Here is a 19,014-nt window from a genome sequence, read left to right on the forward strand (position 1 = left end):
CTGAAGCCATACTTAATTTTTAACGGGACCTTAAAACTTCACTAGCACATGGTTTCACTTTGAAACGTCAGGCTCTGCATGCCTTAACATCTCAATTTTTTTGCAAAAGGGAAAAAGATGTCTATTTTCATACCGTTGATGTTTGTAATTGGAAATTGTAGAAATAAAGATTTTTTTTGACATTGTTTTTCAGTGAATTTGTTGTGGAGTATGTTTTGTTTTTCTTGTACAGGTAGCTCACCCACTGACTTTCTTCAGAAGGTCCTGAGTAGCGGATGCTCCTCAGCTCAGTGTGCCCTCGTAGTGACCTAACCGAACATTGATGTTTCCCATAGTGCTTCAATTAAAGTTTAAAATTATACCTTCCATCAGTTTACTTGAGACAGCTTGGTTCACGGGTTTAAGCAGTCGTATTATATAACTGAACACTTAATCTGCTTTGAGTGTTGAGTGGAGGAGACTAGTCTAAAAATAAACACCTATGTTTACCAGCTACCCTGTCAGATCTTTATAATGCAGGAACATTTCTGAGCTGTAAAATGTAGAAAATCCAATCTTGAATTGATAGATTTATTTAGCAGGGGGTAAATGTATGTTTTTTTTTTTTGTTTTTTGTTTTTTTTAAAGCAAACAGGGTTAACTGTCACTGATAACTGCTGTAATCACTTCGTACCTTGTGAATCTTATCATTCCTCTTTGCACAGCCTCTTTAGATTATCTAGAGCCTTGGATCTTGGATCCTCTGCTGTCTTCTCAGCTCACAACAGTTTTTCTGTAGGATTTACATTTAAGACTGACATATTACTTTGGGATCTTATGAGACGTTCTAATGTAGATTTCATCAGATGTTAATCCTATGGAAAGACCAAGTAATAACATTTTTCAATTTTAATGGCAAGGCCTTGAGATTTCAAATCCCATATTAGAAAATGTCACAGTGCTGTGATGAATTGTAACTAGGCTCCAAACCTTTGGAAAGAAACCAGCCCCACAGCATCACAGATCCTCCACCATATTTAGAACAGGGCATCAGTTGCTTCTAAAATGCAACAGCTTGGCCCCTGTAGACACATGATATTGTAGGACAGTAAACTTTTTAACATAAAAAAAAAACAAAAAACATCTTTGTATGTATATGTATTTTAATGATCGTCTGTGAGACTGTGAGCACAAGGCGCTGGCACTTTTTCATTTATTCCTACCCATCATCAGCATTTATATTAAAACATTGTCTAATATAACATTTATAGTTTCAAATGTTTTTAGGATCCAGAAAATCAAAGAGAAGCTCAAACTCTTTAGTGTTTACTGCTTGCTTTGTTCCCTGCGACGCAGCAGCAGAGTCGCATTTGATGAAAGTCCACATGACTGGAGTGTGCAGCCATCATCGCTGAAGCTGCAGGGTGGATATGCACTGATGATGTCATAATCAGGCTGACCTGCTCCCCTGTAGTGCAGAGAAAACCCAAAAAGCCACATGGCAAGGAGAGTTAAAGCCCTTACAAACGTCAGGTGTCTGCATACAAGGAAGCTTTTTGTACCTGTGAATGTCCAGATAGGCTCGCAGCTGGCCAACTGTTTCTGAGGGGCTCATTTTCATGACATAGATGTGATTCCCATCCTCTGATTTCAACTTTAGGGTGATGAGAGCTTGGACAGTTTTTTCACAGTTTTTCATCTGTGTTCTGTGGAAAAGACAGAGGAAAAGTGACCAACAGCAACATTTTGCTGCTGATGTCATCAAATATAATCCTGGGCTGTTCCAGATGAGCCTGCCCCCTTTTTAAAAATCACAGCACAGCAGTAATCTCCAGAATGGGCGTCATCAGGCAACATGGGTAAACCCAGAATTTAATCAGGCTCTTAAAAGGCAAAACCCAGTGATCCCTTTAGCCTCTTAAACACAGAGTTCCTTCATAAAATCAGGCTCTGGAGGATTTCTGAATGAAACATCATCCTGCGGGAGCTGACCTCATTTCATGGTTTCTGACGGAGTGTTTTGCATACCTGCCCTTCACTGAGTGGAGCGCTGGTGTGTTGATGAGCGTCTCTGAGCTGCTGCACTGAGCCTCAGAAGCACCCTGATGAAAGAACTGGGGTGATTTTGGTGTAAAGCTGAAGAACAATATTTGGGTCTGAGGCTCACCTGCAGAGTTCTCCTCATTGAGCTCCTGATGTGGATCACATTGCCAGCCTTCACTACTACCTTTGGCAGCTTGCTGAGGAACTGATCTGTGGTCAGCCTCCCACCTGAGAATCAGAACTAAAACCTTAAAAATGAACAGTCCTCCGCTGTAGATCCAAACAGAGACAGACTCCGAACTAACCTGGCAAAAAACCAAATGAATTAGTTGATTCATCCCTATAAACCGCTTGTCTCTCACCAGGAATTGTGTCCCACGGCTCTCTAAACATAAATTCCTCGTCTCGACGGTCATGAACCTGAACAATGAACTTCTGGTGAGAAACCTTCACATTTGCCCGAAGAGAAAAAGCCTTTTGAGACAAACCTCCAAAGGTACCCCATCTGGAAATCTCTGCTGAAGCTCAGATGGAAAGTAGCCATCCATCAGGTCTTCCATGCACCGCTGTAAATATAATAAAAAACAAAATTTTAGGTGTAAAATAATCTAAGGGGAATTTCAATGGTGTTTTAATCAAAGGCCCAGAAGGCTAACCTGGGTGCTTTGATCCTGATAGGAGCGGAAAGGACCATCAAACATGACGATGCCGTTTTTGTAGAGCTTCAGCTGAATAGGATCTTTCTTCACCAGCTTGGCTCTGTTTCCGGTTACTTGCACGAAAGTCTCTTCGCCTGCAAGAGCATTCAGCTCTCTGATCCTCTGCAGAACAAGGTCAAAGTTCACTTGGAAGCCCTTTTCAGTAGGTAACCCTGCGCAGGAAAAACAAAACATATATAAGGGTGACAAAAATCATTTGCACTGGTTAAAAGCTGAAAGTTTACTAAACAAAATCAAACCATGTGAGCTTGTAGCACACTGGCTCTCTTCGGAGTCACTGGAGTCTCTGTCTCCCACCCAGATCAGACCATAGTCACTCAGGAAGATCTGCAAGAACCAGTCATTTCAATTTACTCTGCTGTGCTGAAATGCAACAGAAATTAAGATTCACGCCTTTCAACAGTTAACCAGAATCTAAAAACTGCACATTTGGGCTTAAATCCATGAGTAATACATTTTACGTCACATTTTGCTGCAGTTACAGCTTCAGCGTTTAATGTGTGTCTACCAGTTTTACATATCTAAGGACTGAGTTTGCGGCCAATCCTTGACTAGTCTATTTAGACTTGGAATTTGAGTTGACCATTCCAGTCCTGCTGGAAGGTAAACCTTCACCCCAGTCTCGGTTCATTTGAAGGACTGCCACATATTTAGCTTTATCTATCTTCCTAATTACTCTGGCTCTCCCACAGCATGATGATGCCACCTCTGTTTCATTGTGGGAAACGATTGTTTTTTTTTTTAGCAACGACTCTCTTCTTCCAAATCTATTTTAAATGGAAGATCTGTAAAGTACAAAAAAAACAAACATTTTTCCTGGTTTCTGAAGCTCCTCCAGAGTTGAATTTCTGAGGGTTTTAATTAGGACAATTAAAATGAATATAAAAGCATGCCATACTTTTAAGATTTATATCTGTAAAAAATATTTAAACAACATTCTTCCTCTTTCCTATCGTTTTTCTCATCGATCTTTATTGGTCTTTCACTGAAACCCTTGATAGAATACATAAACTTTTGTTTAAAAAAAGTGTTAAGGATGTGAATGATTCTGCACAACAATGTTCAATACTTTTACCTCCATTTCCTGCAGTTTATTTTGCAGCAGTTGGCACTTTTTTTCAAGATCTTCTCTGCTACATGACGGACTCTCTAAATCTATTTGAAGACAGATAGCAGTCAGAGAATATCTTTTATCCAGAAAAACAACCCAAACCTAGACAGGTCGGAGATTGTTATGCACAGATACCTGACTCTCCCCGAGATCTCAGCTGCTCCTCCAAAACTGAAATGATTTCATCCTTCAGATGGATGCAGAGAAAACATTAGATTTCAGCCTGTATGGTGGATGTTCTGCTGATTTAAAAGAAGTCTGTGTGTGTTTTTCCACCTGCTGTTCTAGTTCTTGGGCTTGACTCCTCACTCTGTTCTCCAGTGTAGTAATGCGCTGCATCATGGCAGCCATGAGCTCAAAGTCACTCGGGGGAGAATCTGAAGTCAAAAGATGCAAAAAAAATCAGTTTAATTATTATTTGTGCTTTGTTGAACAAGGCAGAAGCAGATGTATTTTAAACTACTTTCAAAAATGATGCCTTGTTTTAGGGTTGCTCTGGGCTTTGAGGAGGAGGTTATGTTGGAAGGAGTGTGAGGTGGAGGAGAGGAAGAAAGATTTTAAGAGTTACCACCCACCAGTGGTGGAGAATAATATTATTAAAATGTTGAATATGTATTAAAAACATAAATGGTAAGAGTTTATGTAAAAAGCCTTTGACAAGATAGATCTTGTATAAGTGTTAGTTATTTTCACACTGATAATTTTTATATAGGTAGGAAGATAACTGTTTAATGAACCCCATAATATGATGGATGTTAATAATGTAAAAAATTATCATATCCCTTGTACTAAAACACCTTTGGAAATATCATAAGGAGTCTTATGCATATTTTCTTACTAGAATCAGGTTTAGCGGATTACATAATTTGACCATTTGTCTGTTTAAATAAGGATTGGGTTAAAAATATTGCTTATTTGCATAGATGTCCATCTATACATCTAATGACACCTGTACCTGTAGGAAGACCAACACATTCCCTGCAAAAAACAAAAAAACCAAAACAAAACAAAAAGCCAGCTTATTTTGGTGGATCCAAAGGATTCCAAGGCAAGATGGGATACACAGGGGACATAGTCCTTGGTTTTCCTCAGTGTATCTCCCCACAGGGAGGTGCCAGGTAAACTTCAGAAGGGAGGCAGCCACATGCTTAAACCACCGCAGCTGACTCCTTTCAAAAAAGCTTACCATATATGCAAATTAATATGTTATGTATGGAGTAATATATTTATTTGATTTTAAATTCAGGAACAGGCTGGATCTCTGAAAGAGAAAATATAAGGAAAATTACTTTTCAATTTTAACAAGGTTGAAAGATGTATGCATTCTAAGATCGATAGATGGTTTATTATTATTGTAACATGTGTAAAATGTAGGAAAAAAATGCTGATATATTTAAAAATGCAGTGCAATAGATATATTAAAGGATATTTATTGCTATGCCGTTAGCCTAATCCATCTATTTCTGTCACGCTTGATCCATTCTGGGGTTGCGAGGAGTGCTGGTGCCTATCTCCAGCTGCCTATGGGCGAGAGGCAGGGTACACCCTGGACAGGTCACCAGTCCATCGCAGGGCAACACAGAGACACACAGGACAAACAACTATTCACTCACACCTAATGAGAATTTAGAGGAGCCAATTAATCTAACAGTGATGTTTTTGGGACTGTGGGAGGAAGCCGGAGTACCCGGAGAGAACCCACGCATGCTCAGGAACCTGGAACCTTCTTGCATCAAGGAAGCAGTGCTACCCACTGAGCCATTACCCTAATTATTAGACAATAATGCAATCACTCATCAAAATATGTGGTCTATATAGGTGTTAAAAAGTATTATACTGTTGGCATTAAAAGGATAATAATTGTTTTCTGTGCAGAGTGGACAGGAGGTTAGAAAATCTCAAAAGCTCAAGAACTGCAGGGAAACCCAGAATGCCAAATAGCAGTAACTACATCTCTATTACTAGACGCTGATGTTACCTCAGAAAAAGGTAATAAATTGTATTTAAAGTAGGCCTACATAGTGTAAAATGAATAGCCTGATTCTCTCATTGTAACTATAATAAACTGCAGATCTATTTTAACATGCTGATGTGTGAAACTCTAGAAATAGACGAATAATTATATTTCTCTTCAGGGCTTCTTCCACCACTTGATTCATCTGCTCTGCTGGTGTCATACCTTGCAGCTGGTTCCTCTTGAACAGCACACTCCTATCTTCCCTGCAGGCCAAAAAGGACACAGTATATCTAAATGCTCTATTTGAATATTTTAAGAAATTTGCACCCAGGAGCTGCGGTTCTGATAAAAATCTTACCCCTGTTCATTCATCAGAGGGCCCTGCAGAGGAGAGCGCCTCGTTTTCCTTTCCATTGATGAGGGAGAGCTCATTTTAAAAGAAACACTTTGTCAGTTCTTCCTCTCTTTTGTTTTATTTCTGTTTGTTTACAGTCTGTTGTCACTGGCAACAGAGAAGCCATTTAACACTAGATTCCAATATCAGCCGCTAGAGGTCGCACTGCCTCAGTATATACTATATTGTTTTTAAGTATGAAAGCAAATTATTACCATATTTCAAATGAAAAAGCCTTTCCAGAAAGGCTTTTTCATTTTCAAATTTAACATTTCAAATAGAATTTTGGTATGTATTTGCTGGGGTACATTTTGAAAATAAATCTCAAATGTCTTTTTCTTTTTCATTTTAATTAAGTAAAAGGATGAGCAGTGTTAAAGAACAAAATGAAAATGCAAACAGGATTATTGATTACTAATTTCATTTATGAGTCAAACAATGCAGCCACATTCTTAAAATGAAAAAGCATTTCTGAAAATGCTTTTTCATTTGAAATATGGTAACGATTTGCTTCCATAATTTAGCAGCAGTTCATTAGATATAGGATACAGCTTAATGATTTTTTTGTTTGTTTGTCTGTTTGTTTAATATATACGTTTTAATATTTTTTGAATTGGATGAAATATGTAACAACAAGAAATGAAAAGAAAAATGCGTGTTTATTAAAAACAAACAAACAACAACCAAAAAATAACAATAAATCCATTACATGCATAATAATATATCAGGTTTGTGGGTTTTTGTTCCAGTTGTCTGATTATTGGATTTAAATAATCATGTGATTTTTAACAGAAAAGTTATTTTCTGGTCAAATAAGCAGGTTAACAGAAAAGTGCAATCCTGGTTCAGTTAAAATATGAATGGATTAACGGAGAAAAGCATGATTTATTTGTTTGTTGTGATCAATCTGGTGAAATATTAGATGCAAACATGCTGGTGTGACCCCTAGTGGGCCCAGCCGGTGCTGCAGCCTGGATCAGACACACAGAGAGGATGAGGCCTGCAGCTCCTGCACCGATAAACCCATCATTCACCCGGGCCGGTTAGCATGGTCCGGGTTATGGATGCGCCAACCGCACATTTCGACGATAACCGACCGAACCTGCAGGATCTGAGGGCAGGTTCGGTGTCTCTGAGCGGCCGAGCGGCGCTCCGTCCCTCCGCAGAGGAAACGGAGGTTCAGATCCTCCTGGACCGCGATGATCCTGCGGGACAGACTGACGGTCCCCCGGAGGAATCCCGTGGGTGCAGGTCCACGGAGGAACCGGTTCACGGCGTGGGTGAGAGGCTATCGGGATGCTTTGGAGACGTTGAAGCCAAAGCGGAGATGATCGGTCCAGTGAGCGGCTTCACCGATGAGACGCTGCTGGAGAAAGACGAGTGAGTGACCGATTGTGATCGGCCTGCCAGCAGCAGCATCCATATGCAACTACATGCTTTAAAAAACACACAGAGACATATAATCTCAATCTAGACATGTATGATGCTGGATGGGATGAAAACAGAGTTATCCTCATCATCAGGTTATGTAGGACCATCAGCACATACTGGGGACTGTTCAATACAATATTGCTTCTGCACATAAAATGCATTGCAGAAGGATTCATACCCAGCAAACACCAACAATTTATTTACATGCTCTCGTAACACACAATGAGTCAAAATATAAAAAAAAAAAAAAAAAAACACAACAAAATAATCCTGCAAGTCACCCTGATTGCATCATGGTTAAACACAGCGGTGGCAGCATCATGACGTGGGGTTTCTTCTCTGTAGCAAAGACAGGGAATCAGGCAAGAATTGTTTATAAGACTGATGGAGCTTCACTTGGAAACCTGAAAGATTAAGCCTGAAGTGGCAGGATAGCATCCTTAAACATGGACCCAGGGCTGCAGTAAAGGTTTAGACTAAAATTTTTCCATGTAAAAATTGTAGACAACTAAAACAACTAAAAATACCTAAAAAAAAAGTCATTTCAATACATTACATTTGCTTTGTAATAATAAGACAAATCTGTTAAAGTTCTGAAAAACAGAAATAGTTTTTAAGGAAACATTGAGATCTTTAACTCCACCCTTACAGGAACCTATATTCCTCAGAATGCGTCACAGCTGTTATCCTGACTTGCAGCCACATACCTAGATGATATCATGGTGGAGAAAAAAAAAAGAAGAGCAGAACTCCTGGAGAAACTGCTTGCAGAGCATGATGTCTGTTTCCTCTTTCTCCTGCAGGATCTGGAAAGCTCTGGCTTCCAACTACGGCCAGGTGATGCCGGTGGACTGGAAACGGTGTCGGACGCGCTCCCTCTACATCTCTACATGCAACCTCGAGGAGAGACCTGTGAGCAGCTCTACCACGTCCTCCTACCACCCGCTTTTCCCCCTCCCCTCATCCTGCCATCAAATCCCTGCTCTGTTTATCTCACAAAGTCTTATTGTGTCTGATTAAATGCCCTTCCCCCACTTTCCTGTCCCTGAATAGAGAGAGACAGATGATGCAGCGGAGCTGTCCGACGAAGATGAGCTGAGGGAGCAGCTGGACATGCACTCCATCATCGTTCCCTGTCTAGATCAGGAACCTCTTGTCACAGCCGATCAGGTATGAAATCAGGTCACTTTGCTCTATTTTTCACCGATCCTCATTAAGAGTTTTGTTTTCTGTGCAGGTCATTGAGGAGATCGAGGAAATGATGCAGGACTCACCTGATGCAGAGGGTAATCCCTCCCAGTCGGACCTGTCCATGCTCTCTGTTGACATCCAGCGGAGCAGCCCTGGCTTCAAGGACAGTGAGTGGACTCTGCAGCAAACCACGGCGGCTTCTTTTCAAGCACTTTTTACTCAGCGTGTATTTGTTTCATGGCTGCAGGATTGAGTTCCCTGAGTGCTGCGGAGCTGCTGGACCGTCTGACAGAGACAGAGGTGAACATAAGGAGGTTTTCTGAGGAGCTGGTGCAGCAGCTGGCTGTCAGAGATGAGCTGGACTTCGAAAAGGAGGTGAAGAACAGTTTTATCTCGGCCCTCATTGACGTGCAGAACCGGCAGAAGGAACACAGAGAGTCGCTGAGGAAGAAGAAGAAGCTCAAAGGTGGAGCTGGTCCAGCTCAGGGTCTCCCAGAGAGAACACCAGGATCAGTAAATAAGCTTTAAGTATCATTCTGACGGTGGGATGTTTTTAATTTCTTCTGTTGGGCGACCAAACTTTCCTGGATTTCCTGAGTCACTCTCTGTTTTAACTTCCTCTCTCTTTCATCTTTTTCTTCACTTTTCTTCCTTCGTTCTTAGCGCTTCAGCATGGACGGCCTCTCCTCTGTTATTCAAAACAGCTTTCGGCAAACATTTGGCAGCGGCTGCAGCGAAAGACAGGTTCTGCTCCCCATATAGTCATAAAGTGGATTTTTTTTCTGTTTCCTTCTTTTCTTTTTGACTGAGGACATTGAAGATTCCCTACATCACAAATCTTTTCTTAACAAATAGTTGTTTAACCTTCCTGTGTCCCTGCTCTCCTACGGTTTGCAGTATTTGACCACAGTCATTCCCTACGAGAAGAAGGGACTACCTCCATCTGTAGAAGACCTCCAGATCCTCACCAAGAGTAAGACTTCTCTTATCTAGTCTGATGTTTGGCTTCTTTAAGCCAAATCGCTGCTGATTTATTGATCTGTTCTAGTTTTGCAAGCTATGAGAGACGACAGCGACAAGGTGCCTGGTCTCTTGACGGACTACATTCTCAATGGTGAGCTTCTCTCTCCTCTGTTTTTACACTATGGCCGTCATTGACAACATTTTGGTGTTTTATTTGATATTTCATGTTTAGTTTTTATTGTATTTAATTTTAACTTATTTTAGGTATTTGCACTAATTGATACAGTCCTTACCTTCCTTTAAGTAAAGGGGTACTTTTAGGAACTTTAAGGTTACCCTCTGGAAAAAGGCAATTTTCCTGAACTTACCAGAAGAAATGTAAGTTCTGAAAAAGCATCTGCCAAATTTCCTGGAAAAGTAGCTCCATGGACATTTCAGATAAGGATAAGTAACACTCTCTGAAGGTTACCTGCAAGCTCTAAGTTTTTGAAGTTTTTGGTAGATTTTGAGTGAGCAAGCTCTAAGCACTGGGAAAGTTACCAGCAAGTCTTCTAAGTGTCCCAGGAAAGCACCTTGTAATTTCTAAGAAACTAACCTCTAGGTAATACCAGGCTTTTACTGCTGTGTCTTTTTTATGAAGTTTGATTTGATCTTCCAGACCCATAAAGATAGATGGCGTCTATCACAATAGAAATGAAATGCAAGAGTTTATTTTTTATTTCGTATTCATAGCTGCTGTAATAACAGCTGCATGTTTTTTGGAGAAAATTTAAAATACTCCCTATTCATCTGGTAAAAACCATGTCATCCCAGCCATGTTGGAGGGAGAATGTCTTCTCCTGGGTTCTGATTTGGAACGAATCTAGAGTTTTACAGCATAAACCATCCCAGTGCGGTAGTATTGACTGGTAAAATCAGATTAGATGGGCTGCCCTGTTCCTATCTTTCCGTTTCATGGGTAATTGACAGATATATCATGTTTTAAAGCGTGCAATATTCTTTCAACCTTACTCTGCCTGTCTTCTCTTGGTCGTCTTTTGGTCTTCTGTTGTTTGTTCGTAAATGTTCTTTAACAATCTAGAGGCTTTCATGGGTTAACTGTATTATTAACAAGCATAATTTACAAACAAAATACTTATTTTGCAAATTAAGGGGCTTCTAAGAGCAATTAGTAGCACTGTGTTTTATTCAGGGGTTTCAGAGTAAAGTGGAATGGTTAAAAACACCTTGCTGTTCCAATTTGCTTTTAATGAAGGTTTTATATTTAGGAAGTTAGTTTTTTTCACCAATCCCCTCTTGGGCCTCTGTAATTCAGACTGATGTCAGCCTCACTCCTTTTGTTTTTGATGAAACGGATAAACTAGCTCTCTGACTAATACCGTAAACCTGCAAACTTGCTGTGTGTTATATTAATATCGTTTACACTAGCATGACTTGCAAGGATTTTTCACTTCTCCTAATTAGCTTATATTCAGGTCAAGTCCCTAAAGGTTTAATTGAAACAAAAGTAAGTTTTCACAATTAATTTCAGTCATTCAGAGTTTGCTTTCTTTGCATTTATTGAGAAAATGAATTGTACATTTTTAAATTAAGGCTTTATCTCCCAGAGAATGAACAGGTACTGATCATTACAAAGAATGCAGTCCAAAGTGTCTCTTCAAAGAGAGGAGAGGCATCAGCTATTAATCCTCAACTCCTTCAAGTGGCTCCAGCCCTCAAGGGCCGGTGTCCTGCAGCTTTTAGAAGTGTCCTTGGTTCCGACAGCGTATTTACTGCCACATAATGTCATCAAGCTCTGTAGAGGCCTGCTTGTAACCATTCAGGATGTCTTGAATGAATGTAAAATATGCATGACGCTGAGCCTCGCTGGCTGACCTTAAATATCACTGAACAGAAGCTCTTCCTCTGAGACAGAGCATATTTCTAACACTAACAGAGGGAAGCTGCGAGACTCTATTCCATTATTACCATTACAGGGATGGAAGTATGATGATGTGTGGATACTATTTTGATGTTACTGCCCCAGAGAGCTCAAACAGAGAACACCTGTGTTCTTTTGTGTATGTCTGTGTGACTGTGTCCTTTTATACGTCTCCTTTTGTTGCTCTGTTCATACTGCTTGTTCGAACCAGCCTAACTAGTTCTCTTAGTCTGCTCCTGTTTCTCCTGCTTTGATCTATTTGCTCCCATCCATCCATCCATCCATCCATCCATCCATCCATCCATCCATCCATCCATCCATCCATCCATCCATCCATCCATCCATCCATCCATCCAACATACACACACCATACAGTGACGCACGTATCTGGGAACCAGAGGAAACTGAGCTTCTGTCTTCTGTGTTTTCTCTTCGATCTTCTCTTTTCATTTTGTTTTTTTTGTCTCTCTCCACCTCTTCTGTCCTTCTCTTCTCAATTGTACGCTGCCTTAAACCCTCTAGCTCTGGTCTGAGCGAAGGACTGTGAGGTTTGTGGCACATTCCTGAGTGACATGTTGTCCTGTCTCTTACCAGGCGAGAGCCCCCCCACCCCCCAAATAACAATGTTGTTCAGTCAGACCTCAAAGTTAACCCTTTGCCAGTCTTTTTACATCTGAGTCGCTGCAGTTAAATTAGAAGTTAGTATCTATCTAACCTAAAAAGCATTGTGAAGTAAAATAATAAAGATTGTGTTTTGCTTTCTTTAAATTAGCACAGTAGTAGATTTTCCCCAATGATTGTCTTTGATCACTTGTAATTTCCTTAAGGTAATTTTCATTTTCTTCTTTCTTCCAGTGTTTTGTCCGACATAGAGGGAGTCTAAAGATCTGCAGAGAGTAAAAGTTAAAAAGAAGAGGACTTGTGAAGCACACTTAATTTATTCCTGACTGTTATTACCTCCATGTGTGTTTTTCTTAAATTTATGTTAAGGTTGAAGACTGTTATTTGCAAATATATGGCATTTCTGCATTTTTCCACTTTTTTTTTATTCCATTGAATATTAAATGATTTAATTAAGGGCAAAGTGGTAAAGCTAAGGGCTTAGTAAAAACGAACATTCATTTCCTGAGCCAAGAATCAAATGCAACTACAGTGGAGTATTTTTAAAAAAAAAGAGCAAAACATTTTGTAAGCACAAAAGAGCAAAAGGACAAGATCTTTATCCCGGCACAGGAAGTGGGAACTGAGAGAAGAGAGGCTGAATAATAAACAAACTGATACATAAGATGTTATAAACAAAAAATAGAAATGCATTCTGTATCACTGAAAGACAACAATCTGCCCTTATCTTATCAGTACTCTACCTCCAGCACCATTGATAAACTCAACATGCAGCAATACATGACCTGCTGTAAGCTGGAATGACGAATAAAAAAAAGAAAACCATCTATGCATTCGAGTAGAAGCTGCATCTGAGATCAAAACGCTTCGTGTGAAGCAGACCTCGACTCCTACTGTGTTCCTACCAGCTGCCTTTGCCAGAACTTTTCTACATCATGGAGAATTTATTTTCACTAACTGATGAATGTCGTTATAATAGACTACCTACAGAGGCAATGTTGCTATTTATTTATTTATGTAAATACTGTATTTGGATAATAGAGATCTTCATGTGTTTGTTTATTTTACTACTGAGTATAAATAATAAAGTCGATAATAAAAACAAACTGCTCAGTATGTGTTGAAACTTCATAATCTTCTTGCTCAATGCTTCCAGCGTTTATTAGAGATCCAGGTAAAGAGGAACAGAAACCTGGGGACATTTTATACATACAATCCTTCAGCCAAAAACAAAACAATTAATTTTATTATTCAGTAATGCGAACCCACATGTTGGTGACTTATATTTTACAAAATATGGAAAGAAGATTCTTTGTGTGTGTCTTTTTACACCATCTTTTTAGAGGAGAACATAAACAATCCCTATAATCCTGCTTTCTTCTCAGCTCACATCACAGGTTTCCTATAGGATGCAGGTTTGAGATGCTGATGAATGAAGAGATACATTTCACCCAGTCAACCAGAGTTTTTTGTAAAGAAAACGAGGTGTGTCCTAAAAAAAGGGCCCTTTGACTGTTCTGCAGCATAACAAATCATACTTCATTCTTAACAGTGACCGTTTGGTGTTTCTTTTAATGTATTTTTGTTTTGCTTTGAATCCTAATTCAGTCTCATCTGAAGCACAATGCTTCAATTAAATAGTTTAGCAACAAAGTGTTGTTTTTTTTTTTAAACTTGTGATAGTTGGACAGAGGGGGCTTTATTTTTCAAGTACATCCCCCCAAAAAACTGCGTAGTCTGTCAACCATGGTCATCATTGCTCCAGTAGACCAGAAATAACTACATGTCCTCCTCAGCATGCCATATTGTCTGCAGAAGTCTAGTTATTTACCAAAGACAGGCGTGTTTCTACAGAGGAACACATAAAAGCTGATTGACAGCAAATGAATACTGTTTAAGAGAAGAAGAATTTGATCAATGTTCTTTCAGGCCCGGACAATAATTTAATACGTCAGAAATACTTACATGCAGAAACACCAAATAGTCTTCATAGGTCTTTCCAGCTTCAGATCAACACCTTGATGCCAATTTCTCTGAAACAACACTAGCAACAATATTTGCCCTGGAAATCAAGACTTAGCTGGAAGAACTTAAAAAAAAAAAAACTGCAAGAACAGAAAAATGCTAACAGGGTCTGGCAACCCTAGCAGAGTTTTTATTTTACCATATTTACTAGTAACTGTCTAAAGTGGCAACACAAACTTTGGCCTCCCAAAGCACTCCAGGTTTAACCTCTTTTATTATTGCTTTGACTAGAAGGTTAATTAACTGATTTCCTGACCTATGACTGCTGACACAAATCAAATTTGATTGAGAGACACTTTTCTTTGTTTGATAAGGTGGTGAAAAAATGGGCCTCAGTATCACTTCAGTATATCAGGAAGCCCTTTGTTATGTGATTTAATAGTAAAGCATGGCATCAATGATCTGGAATTTCACCGAATCAGTTATAGTTTTTCTCTTTTGGTTCTGCTCATTTCTTGAAACCAAAATTTCACCCTCAAAACCTCGAATATCAATTGTCAATACAGTCTTACAAATTAACACAACACAGTAGTTAGCTTGCAAAAGCATATATGTCTTCCAAAACTGTTCACTTTCCCTTCAATAGTTTTTGAATTTCTGACAAATTTCTCACAAAACTCACGAGTGCCACCACAAAAAGCAAAAATTCTTCTTAATTCTTCAAGTTGTTTTCCATTTTAGGGTTATGCCAAAACCAACCATGCTAAATGTAAGCTACATATACTGAATCATTTGCCTACATGTACAAAGACTTTGCAAATGTTCCAAAGTGAATGAGAAATTCAATTCTGTTGTGAGCAATTGCCAAGAGTTTTGGATGTTTGTTCGTATTATTTCAGGAAAGTCATTTCTGTTTCAAGAAATTAACCAAAATAATGTAGAAAAACTGTAATGTAGTGTAAAAGTGAGAAGATGCTGAGAAACCTTTTCTAAAATGGAGAAACATACTCAGCTGAAAAGAAAAATGTCTTTGTGCTTAGATTAACAAGAATAAAAGGATTTCTACCATTTTTATACAGTAAAATCTATTTTTTTTAAGTAGAAACAACTTTGTATGCACCAGCCAGGATTTATAGTTTATATCTTTCAGCATTGTTGAAAAAATGAAGATGTGAAATCAATGTCTTTTGTCATTTGGTTATGAGGCTGGAAATCTGTGCAATGACATGAGAAATTGTTGACATTTTCATGCACAATGACCCAATATTTACAATAAATAACTGAATAAATAGCTGAAAGTACAACTAGATTTGAAGCCCATAATAGAGTTCCTTTGTTATGTAAGACCCTGCCACGTGTTTGCAGCGCCTTGTTCAACTCTCTGAAGAGATCCAGATGTAGACTCAAGACACCCCAAAACATCAGACCTCTGGCGCCTGAACTGCAGTCACTCCAGGCAACAGAAAGGAAAACAAAAGATTACATATTCGGTTGAAAAAAGTAAAATATTCACAGAAAAAGATTACTTTGCCTTGCAGATTGTGCATTCTTAGACTTAGACAACTTTTAATGTCCTTTTGTATATACAGAGTGCATACAAAAGAAAAACTTCATTTTGCACAGCTTTCAGACAGTAAATGAGCAACAGCTAAGCAGTGAAATGAACATTTCCTTTCCATAAAGTGCAGCAGTGATCAAATGTAAACAGTGTGGGAGAAAAGACATTGTGCAAAATGCATTGATATGGAAGTTCAGAGCATTTCAAGGAAAATATATATATAGTGCAGATATGCAGTATTTTGGTTTGGTGTTATCAGTGTGATGTAGAATCTGTAACTTGATTTAAAATGTTCTCAACAGTTCAGCTGTCTGATGGCAGTGGGGAAGAAACTGTTGCAAAGTCTCTTCCCAGAGGGCAGCAGAGAGAACAGTCCATGGTGGGGGTGTGAGGGGTCATTGATGATGTTACGGGTTCGGGACACGCAGCGCTGGGATGAAATGTCTTTAATAGAGAGAAGAGGAGCCCCAGTGATCCTCTCTGCTGTTCTCACCACTCTTCTCACCTTCTTCCAGTCTGAGGTGCTGCAGCCTCCACACCACACAGTGAGAAAGCTGGTCAGAACGCGCTCTATGGTGCTTCTGTAAAAGGTGGTGAGGATGGGTGGGGCAGGCGGGCTCTCCTCATCCTCCGCAGGAAGTACAAGCGCTTCTTTGCCATTTTGACCAGTAAGGTGTTGTTAATAGAGCAGGTGAGGTTTTCTGTGATGTGTGCACCCCCAGGAATTTGGTTCGGGTTCGTCCTGAAGTTTCTGTTGAGACGACAACAATTCTTGGTAAATAACAAGCAAATCTAAATAGAATTCTTCATCAAAACATAAGAAATGTTGATTCTAGCAACACAATACGACATAGCAAGTGATAAAACTGATACAGATAAGGTCCTCTTATGATTAACAAATGGAGCATTTAAAAAAGCCTGTCCGTCACCTTCGCTCTCCAATAAGAAAAAAACAACATAAAAAAAAAAAAAACGCAGCTGTTTGACATCTGTTAAACATTTGTTCTCCCTGAGATAAGACTTCCTCTTATGTTCTGCCTGCCCTTCAGCACCAGGCTCCAAGCTTTGCTCAGAGTTGAGAGGAGCTGCAGCAGGGGAGCAGTTTTGTTAACTGTAGAGTCAAGCTTTTTCTCTTCAATCATGGATCTTCGAGGGATTCCAGTAACATTTTGTCTGCTTCTGCTGATGCACTGCTCACTGCAGCAAACCTCCTCCAAGAAGAGAAATGGCAAGAAGGGTAAGATTTTCTGTCAGACCTTTGCAAAATATACATAATTTAACATTTCCACATAATCTCTAGTGTCAACAACCGATTCCAATGTATCTAAAGAAGTTTCGAAATGTTAGACCTCCAAAAAAAGGAGAAAAGTTAGCAAATGTTGAAGGGGAATGATCGATTTTCATAGATGAATACAGATTATACATTTTTCTAAAGCTCTGCTGCTTAAGGTACCCAGTAATACTTAGAAAATGTGATGTTTGTGCTTCTTAAACCAGATTCTGCTGCAATTGAGAAGTTGCAGAAGCAGATTGACGACATCGTTCAGGAGCTCAACATGTTGAAGGAACACCAAGCCTTACAGACAGGTAGGTTTTAAATGATGAATGAGAAAGAAGGTTAATATGAGGCGCTGCAAGCTATGTGTTTGTTTTATTGGATAAGTTAAACGCATGAGCCACATTGTTTTTGTCTGCCTCCCTAGTTTGTCTGAAAGGCACCAAAATTCTCGGAAAGTGTTTCCTGGCCGATCCAGTGAAGAAGACCTTCCACACCGCCAGCGAAGACTGCATCGCCAAGGGAGGCACCCTGAGTACTCCTCTAACGGGAGATGAGAACGACCAACTGTACAGCTACGTTCGCCAGAGCATTGGCTTGGAGGAGCAAATCTGGTTGGGCATCAATGACATGGTGACCGACGGACATTGGTTGGACCAAACAGGGTCCAGTGTGCGCTTCAAAAACTGGGAGACTGAGATCACCCAGCAGCCTGATGGAGGTCGCACTCAAAACTGCGCCATCTTGTCCATCACAGCAAACGGAAAGTGGTTTGATGAGAGCTGCAAAGCTGAAAAGGCCTCAGTGTGTGAGTTTAAAATTGTCTGAGAGCTTTGCTGTCACTGGTTTGTGTAAACCCTGATATCACTCTATGCAGATGATATTAGCATTTAAACAGAAAATCGATTAGGTTCCATCGTTCCAAGAAAGTAAATGTCGCAGTATAAGCTACTCATTTGAGCGTTTATGTAAGTTATACAATTACTTATGTATATTCTTAAATACTTTAGATATCATTAAACATAATATCTGTATTCCCTGTCTTTGTATTGCCTGCTTAATGTAATAAAACTTAGTTTTATAACAAATGTGTGTTTTCTATGGCATGTGTCCAGTTTTTATTAATGCAAGACATGCTGCCTATATTACAGAATATTGATCAAAATGTGTAGCTATTAATGAAATTCTCAGGAGCTGTAAAAAAAGAGTTGTGTAAAATGTCATAAAAAGGAATCTAGGATATTGAAAGTCTGCATGAAAAATAAAACTAAAGCTTAATATATTTAATCCTCAGGAAGATGAGTGTAAAGACAACATCTAAACTGCAAAGGGAACAGCAGAAAAAAAAATCCCCTTCTTCTCTTTTTCATATTTTAACAAACACAATCTTGAACTCCTAATTCTTTGTTTCGAAGCAGACGGCATTTTTAAATACACTGATCAGGGTTCCATCAGGCTTTGATGGTTTTTTTTTAAAGCTTGCTTAATAACTCTTTTATTAGGCTAGCAACTGAGTAAGAACTCTTAATTTTGATCCCAAAACTGTAAAAAAAAAAAAAGGTCTCCTGAACCCAACGGGTCAGCCAGTGTTTGCAAACATAAACAACTTACAAATATAATTACATAACAGATCCTGCTACTCTTTTGATTTTTTGAATTGTTTTAATCTAGCTACATTGATGGATTAGGTAATAATCCACAGCCCTTCGATTGCATTACAGCAAAAACATTAACTAACTAGCTCCACAACTTTAATTTTAAATTGGTCAGACATTTATAGGTAAACATGCCGGACACTTCATTTACATATCACTTTTAATAAAAATGCCTCTGTTCAAAGTGCTGTACATAGAGACAATTATATATATATATATATATATATATA

The 19,014-nt window shown here is 39.1% G+C and overlaps 3 protein-coding genes across 5 annotated transcripts; 2 read left to right on the forward strand and 1 right to left on the reverse strand.

The window, feature by feature from the left end:
• Positions 1-1,266: 1,266 nt before the first annotated feature.
• On the reverse strand, positions 1,267-6,287 carry ubxn11 (UBX domain protein 11). The gene is made up of 13 exons (XM_015380766.1): positions 6,168-6,287; positions 6,032-6,072; positions 4,129-4,229; positions 3,988-4,039; positions 3,817-3,896; positions 2,981-3,068; positions 2,679-2,893; positions 2,511-2,588; positions 2,328-2,442; positions 2,147-2,250; positions 2,008-2,081; positions 1,542-1,685; positions 1,267-1,447 (listed from the first exon to the last, which is right to left on the reverse strand). The coding sequence occupies exons 1-13, from the start codon at positions 6,239-6,241 to the stop codon at positions 1,306-1,308; spliced, it is 1,308 nt and encodes a 435-aa protein (XP_015236252.1). The 5' UTR covers positions 6,242-6,287; the 3' UTR covers positions 1,267-1,305.
• A 729-nt stretch (positions 6,288-7,016) lies between these two features.
• LOC107088553 (fasciculation and elongation protein zeta-2-like) lies at positions 7,017-13,434 on the forward strand. Of its 3 annotated transcripts, XM_015380807.1 has the most exons (9): positions 7,019-7,583; positions 8,438-8,546; positions 8,688-8,804; positions 8,872-8,992; positions 9,073-9,338; positions 9,489-9,569; positions 9,723-9,798; positions 9,874-9,939; positions 12,565-13,434. In XM_015380807.1, exons 1-9 carry the CDS (start codon positions 7,252-7,254, stop codon positions 12,579-12,581), a joined length of 1,185 nt encoding a protein of 394 aa, XP_015236293.1. In that variant the 5' UTR covers positions 7,019-7,251; the 3' UTR covers positions 12,582-13,434. The 3 variants fall into 3 exon arrangements, with proteins under 3 accessions (XP_015236294.1, XP_015236293.1, XP_015236295.1); XM_015380808.1 differs by lacking the exon at positions 9,489-9,569 and having other exon boundaries at positions 7,017-7,583; XM_015380809.1 differs by lacking the exons at positions 9,723-9,798; positions 9,874-9,939; positions 12,565-13,434 and having other exon boundaries at positions 7,022-7,583; positions 9,073-9,367.
• A 3,481-nt stretch (positions 13,435-16,915) lies between these two features.
• On the forward strand, positions 16,916-18,196 carry clec3b (C-type lectin domain family 3 member B). Its single transcript, XM_015380760.1, has 3 exons — positions 16,916-17,090; positions 17,351-17,440; positions 17,557-18,196. Exons 1-3 carry the CDS (start codon positions 16,994-16,996, stop codon positions 17,955-17,957), a joined length of 588 nt encoding a protein of 195 aa, XP_015236246.1. The 5' UTR covers positions 16,916-16,993; the 3' UTR covers positions 17,958-18,196.
• Positions 18,197-19,014: the final 818 nt, after the last annotated feature.

Source organism: Cyprinodon variegatus, unplaced genomic scaffold (genome assembly GCF_000732505.1).
Source record: "Cyprinodon variegatus isolate N-32 unplaced genomic scaffold, C_variegatus-1.0 Scaffold221, whole genome shotgun sequence".
Classification (NCBI taxonomy): Eukaryota; Metazoa; Chordata; class Actinopteri; order Cyprinodontiformes; family Cyprinodontidae; genus Cyprinodon; species Cyprinodon variegatus.

Excerpts from the sequence above, each read along its gene's own strand:
- clec3b (XM_015380760.1), top strand. The coding sequence starts at position 16,994 with ATGGATCTTCGAGGGATTCCAGTAACATTTTGTCTGCTTCTGCTGATG. Across the intron at positions 17,091-17,350 it reads GAAGAGAAATGGCAAGAAGG|ATTCTGCTGCAATTGAGAAG; the intron begins GTAAGATTTTCT and ends TTCTTAAACCAG. Across the intron at positions 17,441-17,556 it reads ACACCAAGCCTTACAGACAG|TTTGTCTGAAAGGCACCAAA; the intron begins GTAGGTTTTAAA and ends CTGCCTCCCTAG.
- ubxn11 (XM_015380766.1), bottom strand. The coding sequence starts at position 6,241 with ATGAGCTCTCCCTCATCAATGGAAAGGAAAACGAGGCGCTCTCCTCTG. Across the intron at positions 3,897-3,987 it reads GAGATCTCGGGGAGAGTCAG|ATTTAGAGAGTCCGTCATGT; the intron begins GTATCTGTGCAT and ends GTCTTCAAATAG. Across the intron at positions 2,894-2,980 it reads GTGTGCTACAAGCTCACATG|GGTTACCTACTGAAAAGGGC; the intron begins GTTTGATTTTGT and ends TTTCCTGCGCAG.
- LOC107088553 (XM_015380807.1), top strand. The coding sequence starts at position 7,252 with ATGGTCCGGGTTATGGATGCGCCAACCGCACATTTCGACGATAACCGA. Across the intron at positions 8,993-9,072 it reads CAGCCCTGGCTTCAAGGACA|GATTGAGTTCCCTGAGTGCT; the intron begins GTGAGTGGACTC and ends TCATGGCTGCAG. Across the intron at positions 9,339-9,488 it reads CAGAGAGAACACCAGGATCA|CGCTTCAGCATGGACGGCCT; the intron begins GTAAATAAGCTT and ends CTTCGTTCTTAG.